Genomic DNA, 13,632 nt, shown 5'->3' on the forward strand with positions numbered 1-13,632 from the left:
CAGCGCTGTGTGAGGTTCACAGCCCAGTTGTCGGGAGGGAGTGTGTGTGTGTGTGTGTGTCTCCTCCAAATCCCTGCTCTCCCTAATGGACCAGTAGACCCACTGTGGCTTAATGGAAATAAAAAATGAAATACACAGAGGCCTCCTAAACATCAGTCCAATTGTTTGTATTACTATTTAATGAATGGTTCCTCTGTCTTTTGTTGGAGTTAATGTTGCTATGAATAACGATGGATGGATGCAGAACTCGTGTGCTGTGTGGTCCGTCGAGCCCGACCGCGTTTGCATACGACCTGATTACTGTGTCGACGGTGCATTCTACATTGTAATGATGTAGTGTGTGTGTGCGTGCATGTGTGTGTGTCAGCTGTGCATTCTGCATTCTAATGATGAGAGAAGGAGAATAGGTCTGGGTCAGCCGTGCCTTGCCTGCCAGACAGCAGTAGAGATTCATCACCGACGGAGTTGCTTTACTATGTTTCTGTGGTTTGGTTTGTGCATAGTAATCACTGCAGCCGTGCGTTACAGCTAAACAGGAAAAACATCTGAAAATGGTAAACGCTTTGGAAATGTGCATAAAATAGCATGTTGTTATGTACTGTACATTATGGACAGCAATAACATTTCAAACTCCTCGAGCACCTGTACTCTTAACTTGAGCACTCTAAGCCAGAGAGAGAACAAGATATTTGTGATGATTAAGACCAGTGAGTGTTTCAACCTGTCGACACGGACCTAGATGAACGTGATATCATCGAGCGTCATCGTGGATGACTGTCTCTGGGGAAACATTGATAAATGTTTTCACCAGACCCTCCACCATTAGTGTCTGGGACAATTACTGTGTGTGTATGTGTGTTGGGGGGGTATAAATAATGCATAAGGCTGACCCTGCTGAAGCCATAGGAGGATCAAAGAGGACCAGGTCTCTGCCTTCCTTTGACATTGAGCCGGAAAGAGTGTCAAAGCCATTACCTTTCACAATGCTGCTTCCTGCTCATGTTTAAATTAAATATTCACCGGTGTGTTTTTATTATGTAGACCAGCCGGGGTTAGAGGCTAACATTGACTGGCACTCCTGAGCATTTAACACACTCTGCTAATGGACTTCTAGGCATTAGCGAACCAATTACCAGGCTGTATTAAGAAAAGAGGACATTTTGTTCTTGTCCTTACCATGGAGTGAAGCTGTTCCTTTGTTCCTGCTTCTCCCGTGTGAATATTTTAGGATCTTTGGGGTGTAGAATGAACCCTCTTCCACCTGAACCTGAAGACCTCAAATCTTTTTGAATTTGAATTCATGTGCGGCTAAGTTTGGTTGAATTTAGGGAGTCTTATGGAGTCTTGAAATTTAAAGAATGATAAAGATGATCAAAGTTTTACTGCGTTAACCTCATAGACCTAGACAATGCCGTTGCCATGGACACTATTACCACGGACACAGAGTAGAGTCTACCATAGGATAATGTCATCACAGAAAATAATTCCCTCAACACTGATCGCCGGAATGCTGCAAATGGTCCTGTCATCTTTGAGTTATCTCTGTCAATTACCTCAGATAAATGTCTTGTTGTTGTGAAGGCCATGAGCATCAATCCTCTGTCTCACATTTCCTTCCTTATCTTCATATCGACCTACTGTCCTGTACCTCTCTCTGAATACCTCCCAAATGGCACCCTATTCCCTATTGGACCTGGTCAAATGTAGTGCACTACATAGGGAATAGGGTGCCATTTGGGACACACCCTATGTGTGGTCCTTGATACTGACGACAACACACTCATTTTAGTTCTGCTGCCCTGCATGATGTCAGATGGAGGCTGTATGTAATCTCAGCTTCCTCACCGGGATGGGTTCAGTTTGATACTGGATCTGCTGGATCTTCTGGGTCCCAGTTGGGAGTTTGGTTTATAGCAAGTTTATGTCATTCAGATCAGCTTTTTATGTTCATACCGAATATCCTAAGGATGTATGACAGTTTTTGCTATGTGATACCTTTGTGGAAAACAGGTTTAGAAGATGTTCATTCAATGGTCTCAAATGTAGACCGGTTTCACAGACTGTCTCAGTAGGCTACAAATGTCCATGCACCAGCTACCTCACTTAGAATACGTTACACACACAATAATAAAATACAGCCACCATTTTCTCAATATTTTTATTTGACTAGGCAAGTCAGTTAAGAACAAATTCTTATTTACAATGACGGCCTACCAAAAGGCAAAAGGCCTCCTGCGGGGACGGGGGGATAAAAAAAAAGATATAGGACAAAACACGCATCACGTAGAGACACAAAGACATAAAGAGAGAGCTAAGACAACTACACAGCATGGTAGCAACACCACATGACAACAACATGGTAGCAACACAACCTGGCAGCAGCACAACATGGTAGCAGCACAAAACATGGTACAAACATGATTGGGAACAGACAACAGCACAAAGACAAGAAGGTAGAGACAACAATACATCACACAAAGCAGCCACAACTGTCAGTAAGAGTGTCCATGATTGTGTCTTTGAATGAAGAGATGGAGATATAACTGTCCAGTTTGAGTGCTTTTAGCAGCTCGTTCCAGTCGCTAGCTGCAGCGAACTGAAAAGAGGAGCGACCCAGGGATGTGTGTGCTTTGGGGACCTTTAACAGAATGTGACTGGCAGAACGGGTGTTGTATGAGGAGGATGAGGGCTGCAGTAGGTATCTCAGATAGGGGGGAGTGAGGCCTAAGAGGGTTTTATAAATAAGCATCAACCAGTGGGTCTTGCGACGGGTATACAGAGATGACCAGTTTACAGAGGAGTATAGAGTGCAGTGATGTGTCCTATAAGGATAATTTGTGGCAAATCTGATGGCCGAATGGTAAAGAACATCTAGCCGCTCGAGAGCATCCTTACCTGCCGATCTATAAATTACATCTCCGTAATCTAGCATGGGTAGGATGGTCATCTGAATCAGGGTTAGTTTGGCAGCTGGGGTGAATGAGGAACGATTACGATAGAGGAAACCAAGTCTAGATTTAACCTTAGCCTGCAGCTTTGATATGTGCTGAGAGAAGGACAGTGTACCGTCTAGCCATACTCCCAAGTACTTGTATGAGATGACTACCTCAAGCTCTAAACCCTCAGAGGTAGTAATCACAACTTAATCTATTTGTATTCGTATTTCCCAAAAGAAATGCAAAATCCTGTCCTACATGTCTTCCATAATGTGGGGGCTACACTTGCAGGCCTATAGACATGCAACATCTGCTCTCGGCAAAATGACCATTCACCATCCTAGAGGATGGAGTCCATTGTAATAATAGCCATCCCTGTAGAGTGACTGTCTGGGCTAGGCTGTGATGTGTCTACGGGCCTGGAGAGTCCTGGATATATCCATGCTTTAACAAAATGACCAATGCCCCATCTAGGGAATGTAGTCTATTGTATATCTGTCTGGCAGGGCTGTGATGTGAAGACTATCTGTGTTATGGGCCTGGACACACACACACACACACACACACACACACACACACACACACACACACCCACACACCATGCTGTGAAGGCTGTCTGTGTTACGGGCCTGGAGAGGGCTCAGAGAGGCCTGGAGCTGGAGCTGCTGTGCTGCTCTGAGTGATTGGCTGCCTGGGGGCGCTCCTTGTGTTGAAGGCATTGATCGGAGGATGGTGAATTGGATTGTGGGTCTGATTACCAGTGTCAGTATGCGGGGGGATCACGTGGGACCGAGCACTTGGCGGCGGAGCAGAGCTCTTCATGTGCTGCTTCTCTCTGACCGTAACTGTGATTTATTTTATCAGTCTTACTTACCCGCACTTCCATCACTTACACACACACACACTCACACACTGACAAACACCACATCACCCTCCTCCCCCTGCCGATCTCTCACGGCTTTGTCCTGCCAACACTCAGTCTCTCATCTCCATAGGTCAGAAATACACAGTTAAAATGATCAATGGTTTAGTGGCAGGCAGGCAGTCAAACCGTGGAGGAGAGGACCAGTCAGTGGGGGGGGATTATGTATATTGTGTATGAGCGTGACAGCGTTTTAACACAACACATCATATCAGTCTGAGTAGATAAAAGTATAACAGGAACGTGTTGTGTTGTGTTCTGTTGTGTTGTGTTCTCTTGTGTTGTGTTCTGTTGGGTTGTGTTCTCTTGTGTTGTGTTGTGTTCTGTTGTGTTCTGTTGCATTCTGTTGTGTTCTGTTGTGTTGTGTTATGTTGTGTTGTGTTCTCTTGTGTTCTCTTGTGTTCTGTTGTGTTCTGGTGTGTTCTGTTCTGTTGTGTTCTGTTCTGTTGTGTTGTGTTGTGTTCTGTTGTGTTGTGTTGTGTTCTGTTGTGTTGTGTTCTGTTCTGTTCTGTTGTATTGTGTTCTGTTGTGTTGTGTTCTGTTGTGTTGTGTCCGGGAGACCCATGGGGCGGCGGCGCGCAATTGGCCCAGCGTCGTCCAGGGTAGGGGAGGGAATGGCCGGCAGGGATGTAGCTCAGTTGATAGAGCATGGCGTTTGCAACGCCAGGGTTGTGGGTTTGATTCCCACAGGGGGTATGAAAAAAAAATGATGCACTAACTGTAAGTCGCTCTGGATAAGAGCGTCTGCTAAATGACTAAAATGTAAATGTAAAATGTGTTCTGTTGCATTCTGTTGAGTTCTTTTGGTTTGTGTTCTGTTGTGTTCAGTTCTGTTGTGTTCTGTTCTGTTGTGTTCTGTTCTGTTGTGTTGTGTTCTATTGTGTTGTGTTGTGTTGTGTTGTGTTGTGTTCTCTTGTGTTGTGTTCTCTTGTGTTGTGTTGTGTTCTCTTGTGTTGTGTTGTGTTGTGTTGTGTTCTCTTGTGTTGTGTTGTGTTGTGTTGTGTTCTCTTGTGTTGTGTTGTGTTGTGTTGTGTTCTGTTGTGTTGTGTTGTGTTGTGTTCTGTTGTGTTGTGTTCTGTTGCATTCTGTTGTGTTCTTTTGGTTTGTGTTCTGTTGTGTTCAGTTCTGTTGTGTTCAGTTCTGTTGTGTTCTGTTCTGTTGTGTTCTGTTCTCTTGTGTTCTGTTGTGTTGTGTTCTCTTGTGTTGTGTTCTCTTGTGTTGTGTTGTGTTGTGTTGTGTTCTGTTGTGTTCTGTTGCATTCTGTTGTGTTCTTTTAGGTTGTGTTCTGTTGTGTTCTGTTCTGTTGTGTTGTGTTGTGAGAGTGACAGTTAGTGAGATCAAAGCCTCTTGTCTCTGCTATTTGTTGCTGCAGTGTGATGGTGTGGGTTAGGGCTCAATGCAAGCTTATGCTTTGTTAGGCAGGATTGTGTGTGTTATTCTCCTTCCACCTCATGTATTTATTTTCTAGTGCAGGAATATCAGGGGGCTCATCATCTTTTACTGGGAGACCAATAGCCATCCCTCCCCTTCCTTAAGAGACAATGAAGTGCTGTCCCACCCGGCGACTGACAGGCCAATAAAGAATGTAATTGGAAATGTCAATCACAGCGTTGCCGTAGCAGTGGAGGGAGGGCAGGCGGTCAGGTGGGTGGCCCCTGGACGGCGGAGTGTGTGTCTGTGTGTGTGTGTGTGTGTGTGTGTGTGTGTGCATGTGTGTGTGTGTGCATACGTGTGCGTGTATGCATACGTGTGCGTGTATGTGCGTGTGAGTGTGTGTGTGTGAGTGTGTGTGTGTGTGTGCAGGGAGAGTATAAACTAAGCAGGGCTTTGAACAGCAAAACCACCACAGAGAGCTAATACCACCATGCCCTGGGGCACCGCTGCACTGTGTCTGTTGTTATCGTTGTTGTTTACAGCGGTGCTGTAATCTGTTGTTGTTTGTAGGTATTTGTAAAGGGAGTAATGTGTCTTTTGATTACTGCTGAGCGATTAACCAAAACCAAAATCATTTTTTTAAACAACTAATTGACCACGCCTACTTGTCCGGTCTGTTTTTCTTTTATGCCTGCTACATAAAAGAGAGAGAAGAATGTTCGATCCAGAGGGATAGAGAGCAGTTGCTTTGCGAAGTATCTCTACCTGAAAATACATGATCTAAGTGATTGATAGTTGGTATTCAGCAGTCATAAAAGTATGCCTTATTTACCTTGAAGAACTACTAAAATAGTGATTTTGTAAGATAGCATAGGCTGCAGCTCTATAGAGATGAGATGATGACTTGGAATGAAATAATAAAGTAATCATTAAACACTATAACTGAAATATTTTATAAAAGTAAAGTAATGTGAATAAATGATGGTTAATAAGTGATAAGCAGTAATGGACAGTCACTACCATCGTGGGACTTGTATTAATTGTTTTATTCTGTGTTGTTACAGCATTCAACCCACATAATGCATAATGTAAAACAATTATCGAAACCGAAATCAAAAAACGTGATTATTTTTTAATAATCAAACCGAAACCGAACTTAAAAAGCACTAATCGCTCAGCACTACTTTTGATGTGGCATTGTGGGGGACCGATGGTCTGCCAGTTGATTTGAAGGTCAGAGTGAATGGGGTGTTGATGTACTGTATAGTGTTTTGCTTTCATCTAGACATTTTCTCTTTTTGGGTAAGTTGTTCCATTATTCACTATTCCGAAAAGCATGGTGTTTTGTCAATGCACTGGAGTGAACCCTATGTTTAAACTTCAAGCAAGTTTACATTTTGGTTGCCATTTGAACCGTGACTTTAGTAATTAGGAGAAGCTCTTACGATCAGATTGGGAGTGCGTTAACTGGTCGTGCTGCAGTGTTCATGTCTCCCTTCTTCCTCGAGCACGACCTAGCACTTTTAGGAGATGCATTTCACATGTTTTACTGCCTTCCTACTCCATTATCAGCTGAGATGGAAGATTGTTAAGAGAGAGAGAGAGAGAGAGAGGTGTGCCTTTTTCTTTCATCATATTGTATGTATGTTGTGTGTATTTTAGCACGCAATGTTTGAGATTCTGTGTCAGACCAGTGGAGGTTGTGAGGGAAGGACGGCTCATAATAATGTCTGGAACGGCGCGAATGGAATGGCATCAAACACATAGAAACCATGTGTTTGATACCATTCCACTGATTCCGCTCCAGTCATTACCACGAGCCCGTCCTCCCCAATTAAGGTGCCCCCAACCTGTGTCAGAATGTGTGAGACTGTGGCTGCATGGAGTAGAGTTATAGGGTACTCTTGTGGTTTCCTAGACTACTACTCCAAACATGAGAGAAAATAATGTGCTATTTGGACATTGTGCTGGGTTGGCCTAGGTACTGAAAAACATACAAAGAAAAACAGCTACCTTTTTGTTAGCAAAGAAAACAGTGTGAGAGCCTCTAAAGTATCTTCAAGGCAGTCATTTTGAAATACTTTCAATAGAAGAGAAACTAACTAGGCCTGCAACCTTTATCAAGATATTTAATCTAGCATTTCGCCTCCTTTCAGAAAGATTGCCTTGAACATCCTTGGTGAGTCAACGCTGTCCCAACTCCATGTTTTAATTTCTCACAAAATGGATGCTGTCTTCCTCAATGTTTTCAAGGTATTGCCACTGTGGTATAGTGTTTTCAATTCAATTAAAAGGTGTTGGGTGTGGGTGTTTAGTGGTATCAGGCAATAGCGAGGGGTTAACAACAATGTCAAGGGTTAATTAATGATATGAAGTAGCAGTGGACAGTGTTAAGTGGAGAGCTATAGCAAACACACACACACACTATCGTATATCCTGATTCACTAGCTCTTATCCCTTCACTGATCCATTAACACATTGTGTCATCAGCCAGGTGGGTCGGTACATCATGCACTCACACACACACACACACACACACCGGCCGTGTTGTGAGAAATGTCCCCTTGGCTCTGGGCCTTTAAAGCAAGTAATTACACAAACCATTCCCAGAGGGGATTAGGACAAATTACATGGAAAACACTGTAGCCTTAGATCCCCACTCTTTCTCTCTCGATCCCTCTCTCGCTCTATCCCTCTCTCTCTTCCTCTTCACCCCTCGCTCATTCACTCTCCTGCTCACGATCTCGAATCTCTCTCTAACTCTGTCTCTCAGTCTTTGTCTCTCTCTCTCTCTCGAGCTCTCTCTTGCTCTATCCCTCTCTCTCTCTTTCTCTCGCCATCCCTGTCTCTCTTTAAAACATTTTCCATGTAACGCCTACGTTCCCATGCATACCCAAGCAGCTCCGATCAAACATGTTGGCAGGTTGTTTAAAATTAGCAAGTTGGCGAGAAAGTAAGTTGCGGTGAGAAACCAATGAGGTTCTTATTTGCCTCTCTCTCTCTCCCACTCTCTCTCTCTTTGACTGATATAACAACATTAACTTTGCCGTTAAATAAAACATATGTGCTGCTACATATGTGATGTGGGGAGAGAGGCATCTGTCCTGGCGTTCGACAGAACATTACTCATCATTAAGTGACTGACTGTTTTGTTACAGCTAACTCTCAACACATTAAAACAGGATAATGAACCATAATGATAGCTAGTATAGCTACCAACTCTATGGTCTACCATTGGGGTCTACACCCTTAGAAAAAAAGGTACAACCTAGAACCTAAAAGGCTTCTTCGGCTGTCCCCGTGGGAGAACCCTTTGAAAAACCCTTTTGGGTTCCAGGTAGAACCCTTTCCACAAAGAACCATTTTGTAACCCTATTGTTTTCTAAGATTGCATACTGTCTAATATTCTTAGTGGTATGGACCTTGGAACGAGTGGCTTTGTTACTGTGTCCATACTAGCACACAACCTATAGTAGAATATACACCACCGTTCAAAAGTTTTCGAAAGAAAAGCTATTTTTTTGTCCATTAAAATAACATCAAATTGATCAGAAATACAGTGTAGACATTATTAATGTTGTAAATGGCTATTGTAGCTAGAAATGGCTGATTTTTTATGGAATATCTACATAGGCGTACAAAGGCCCATTATCAGCAACCATCAGTCCTGTGTTCCGACTCCGGGATGCTGACCTTCTAGGCAGAGTTGCAAAGACAAAGCGATATCTTAGACAAGCCAATAAAAATAAAAGATTAAGATGGGCAGTCTGAGATATGGCTTTTTCTTTGCAACTCTGCCTAGAAGGTCAGGATCCTGGAGTCGCCTCTTCACTGTTGACGTTGACACTGGTGTTTTGCGGGTACTATTTAATGAAGCTGCCAGTTGAGGACCTGTGAGGCGCCTGTTTCTCAAACTAGACACTCTAATGTATTTGTCCTCTTGCTCAGTTGTGCACCAGGGCCTCCCACTCCTCTTTCTATTCTGGTTAGAGACAGTTTGCGCTGTTCTGTGAAGGGAGTAGTACACAGCGTTGTACGAGATCTTCAGTTTCTTGGCAATTGCTCGCATGGAATAGCCTTCATTTCTCAGAACAAGAATAGACTGACGAATTTCAGAAGAAAGTTATTTGTTTCTGGCTATTTTGAGCCTGTAATCGAACCCACAATTGCTGATGCTCCAGATACTCAACTAGTCTCAAGAAGGCCAGTTTTATTGCTTCTTTAATCAGCACAAGTTTTCAGCTGTGCTAACATAATTGCAAAAGGGTTTTGTAATGATCAATTAGCCTTTTAAAATGATAAACTTGGATTAGCAAACACAACGTGCCATTGGAACACAGGACTGATGGTTGCTGATAATGGGCCTCTGTACGCCTATGTAGATATTCCATAAAAAATCTGCCGTTTCCAGCTACAATAGCCATTTACAACATTAACAATGTCTACGCTGTATTTCCGATCAATTTGATGTTATTTTAATGGACAAAAAAATAGCTTTTCTTTCAAAAATAAGGACATTTCTAAGTGACCCCAAATGTTTTAACGGTAGTGTATGTCCAATACATGGCTTCATTGTAATTAGTATTAGCTCACGGAGAAGATAGGGGGAGACGTAGGTTAACAAAGTAATGTGTAACTCTGTTGTTCAACTGTTTCAGTTACTGTAGTATAGTCCAGGCTATATGATGTAGGCCAGCAGTATTGAATCAAACGTTGCAATCAGTTTACATCTTCTGCAAAGATCTCGATTCCTGGTCTTGGTATCACTGCATTACAAATGCAATGAAGATGTATTGATTGAAGCTCATAATGGAATTGGTTCTAAGCCAGGAATTGAAAATGGTATAATTCTGCACATCTCTGCTATTCTATATGTGGCATCTCATATTGAAATGTTTTACCAATGGGGAAATGTCAATTATCAACCTGAAGACTGCCTGTGGTAGGAAAGTGGTTGATACCGGTTAATAAATGCCTGTTTGTTGTGTGTGTTTGCAATCAGACTGCACTGATCTACAAATCAACTTGCATCCCACATATCTACTCATTATCATGTGATCAAGAGTAATGATTCTCCACCCCCCTTCCTTAGACTGATCCTCTCAAACCTGCTGCTTGTTTCTCTTCCGGGTTGCTTCAACGAGGAAGTTGATGATATCTTTTAATACATTTCTGTTTCTTCTTCTTCTTTTTCTTCCCTTTTCTTCCAGACGGAAGGCAATGTGGGCGTGACCTTCAACATTGGTACGTCCGACATCAGCGTGAAGGAGGTAACTACGACGATCAATGATGGGAAGTACCACCTGGTGCGCTTTACCAGGAACGGGGGCAACGCCACTCTGCAGGTGGACAACTGGCCAATCAACGAACACTTCCCCGCAGGTACCCACCAATCACCATCTGGCGTCTCTCACACTCACCTTTGACCTAGGACCTCTGACCATTGAACCTGTTGGCTTGTGTTGATGAGAAAGTCAGTCCCAATTCACTACCTACCCTTTCCTCTTGGCCCAAACCCTTCGATGTTTGAAGATCTGAAGGCTCTGAATAGGTATAAGCAGTGTTGGTGGGGATTCCACCAAATTGCTTAAACCTTACAGATCTGCAAACACCACAGGGTTAGAGCCAATGGGAAGGGGTAGGGAGTGAATTGGGACCGGCTGGTAATGTGAAGGTTAGACCTCTGTTAGACCCACTGGACATCACCTGTTTACAAAGGTCAACTGACAAGGATGTTTAGTCAGAATAACAGCATGAGTATGCAGGCCAAGCATGTCTCCCCCTCAGTGGGCCGATAGACACTTTACTATGCTGCCAAGCACTCCAATTTACTGAAGTGTGAACAGATGTGAACAGTTTATTTGCTCTGCCCCTTGCTCCAGTCTATTTCCCAAGTCTTAAGGGTATGCACCACACACACACACACACACACACACACCATGCATGCATACCAGTGGCAGTCGGTGCCGTTTAAGATGAGCGAGGACGATTATTATAATTTTTTTGCATGGCCTTATTTCTATTACAGCATATTGGATGACTGTCATTCATATACTCCTGAGTGGCGCTAGAGATCCTGGTTCGAATCCAGGCTCTGTCGCAGCCGGCCGCGACCGGGAGACTCATGGGCGGCGCACAATTGGCCCAGCGTCGTCCAGGGTAGGGGAGGGAATGGCCGGCAGGGATGTAGCTCAGTTGATAGAGCATGGCGTTTGCAATGCCAGGGTTGTGGGTTCGATTCCCACGGGGGGCCAGTATTAAAAATATATATATGTATTCACTAACTGTAAGTCGCTCTGGATAAGAGCGTCTGCTAAATTACTAAAATGTAAATATTCCATTCACCCAGTCCAATGTAACATTGATATGTTTGGGCTACTACATGATACAAACATTTTCCCTATACCCATCAGGAGGTTGCTACAACCTAGCCTATGAATGACAGTTTACAACATAGGTGCACAGGTCAAGCGAAATGTGAGTAATCAAGATGACAGACATTGACACATTCAATACCACCTTGCACACACTTGCCTGCATCTAGCTGATCTAGGGTATAATCATTAGTCCAACAATTGCAAACGAGAGTTTCTATTGGACAGATTCAGGTATGTTTATCCCCTTTTTGTTCAGTTTGCTTTTGTTTAAGAATAGTTTTTCAAAAGAATCGGCGGAATGAATACACCCCTGATCACATGCAAACACAGTTCACTTTCATAGCAGCCACATACAAACAGCATGATCACTTTGATCGTTGTATAATTACTCTCCTCCTCTCACCTTTTCCCTTCGCTTGTGGACTTCAGTGCACAACACATCAGCTGTCTGTGACCAGGCGAAAAAACCTTTTCAAGCCAAACCTTCATATCATAACCGCTAACCGCTACACGCGGCCTACATTGTTGTCACCATATTAATGTAATAGTTAACATAGCTACTAGAACTAACACGTTAGTAAACCCTCTACAATCATGCAGTACAGTCAGCAGCAAGCAGTTTAGCAGTGGCATTAAATTAATAAAACCAAAAGCTTACACTGACTTCGAAGAGTTCCGGTGTTGGATAGCCATAGCCAGCTAGCTAACATAGCATCCGTCTCTGTTTGAGCCGGGTGTTTGTGTAGGCTAAACTAGCTAGCTGCATTCTCTAGCTAAGTGAAAGTGAAAAATAAATACTATGAACGAAATATAATTATCTCTCTTTCTCTCTCTATTGCTTCTCCTTCATTTTTTAAGAAATGTATTTGTTAAACTGTTCAACTATTGTCTTTCTCTCTTTGTCAACTACTCACCACACTTTATGCACTGCAGTGCTAGCTAGCTGTAGCTTATGCTTTCAGTACTAGATTTATTCTCTGATCCTTTGGTTGAGTAGACAACATGTCAGTTCATGCTGCAAGAGCTCTGATAGGTTGGAGGACGTCCTCCAGAAGTTGTCATAATTACTGTGTAAGTCTATGGAAGGGAGTGAGAACCACGAGCTTCCTAGATTTTGGATTGAAGTCAATGTACCCAGAGGAGGACGGAAACTAGCTGTCCTCCGGCTACACCATGGTGCTACCCTACAGAGTGCTGTTGAGGCTACTGTAGACCTTCAATGCAAAACAGTGTGTTTTAATCAATTATTTGGTGATGTGAATATATTTAGTATAGTTTCATCTTAAAAGGATAATGTTTTTAATGTTTCACTCTGAGGAGCCTCCACTGATGCATACACACACACAGAAACACTCACACACCTCGGAATAAAACACATCTGAAACTGAGACTGGACCAGAGCTAAGCCAGCAATCAACCACAACACATGTTGTTTCCCTAATCATCCTCTGAAAGTCTGCTGACCACCACAGCCATGGCGCTTCACTGGGCACATGAACTAATGAAACCAACCTTCCAATCGAGCGCAGACACCTGGACTGTGGGTGAGAAAGCGGGCCAAGCCGAGTCTGCCGGCAGCCTTTTTGTCTTATGAGGGACATTAGCTGTGTGTGACATCTGGTCAGCTCATTTTAGGAGGGGAATGAAAGACAAGGCAGAAGGGGGCGGGCAGGAGGTGAATGAGGGAGGATGGAGATGTGGGAGGGGAAAATGAGGTGGTGGTGAGAAAGAGAGAGAGAGAGAGAGAGAGAGAGAGAGAGAGAGAGAGAGAGAGAGGCGAATGAGGGGGGGTGGAGCAGTAAGGAGGCAAGGTGTTCAGTCCTCTGTCACATCAGTCTTCAAAGTTATCTGCCTGTCTGCCTGCTGCCTGCCAGCCAGCCTAAGGAGAGCTGTGCTGCTGGGGAGATAGAGGATAGAGGTTCTGCCTCCCTGCCTCCCTGTATCTCCCTCTCCCAGGTCGAGGTGGAGGCTACCCAGGCTGAATACAGATGAGGTCATCAAACACAGTCGGCTCCATTTGGAG

General features: G+C 43.6%; 1 protein-coding gene across 16 annotated transcripts in view; it reads left to right on the forward strand.

Annotated features, from left to right (window-relative positions):
* LOC121552334 (neurexin-3b) overlaps window positions 1-13,632 on the forward strand; it is a 436,890-nt gene that overhangs the window by 345,950 nt on the left and 77,308 nt on the right. For all 16 annotated transcript variants that reach the window (XM_041865181.2, XM_041865182.2, XM_045211270.1 and 13 more), the window contains one exon: window positions 10,443-10,614. In XM_041865181.2, coding sequence (XP_041721115.1) covers window positions 10,443-10,614 — 172 coding nt within the window. The remainder of the gene's footprint in view (window positions 1-10,442; window positions 10,615-13,632) is intronic.

The sequence above is a fragment of the Coregonus clupeaformis genome, chromosome 36 (genome assembly GCF_020615455.1).
Source record: "Coregonus clupeaformis isolate EN_2021a chromosome 36, ASM2061545v1, whole genome shotgun sequence".
Lineage (NCBI taxonomy): Eukaryota > Metazoa > Chordata > Actinopteri > Salmoniformes > Salmonidae > Coregonus > Coregonus clupeaformis.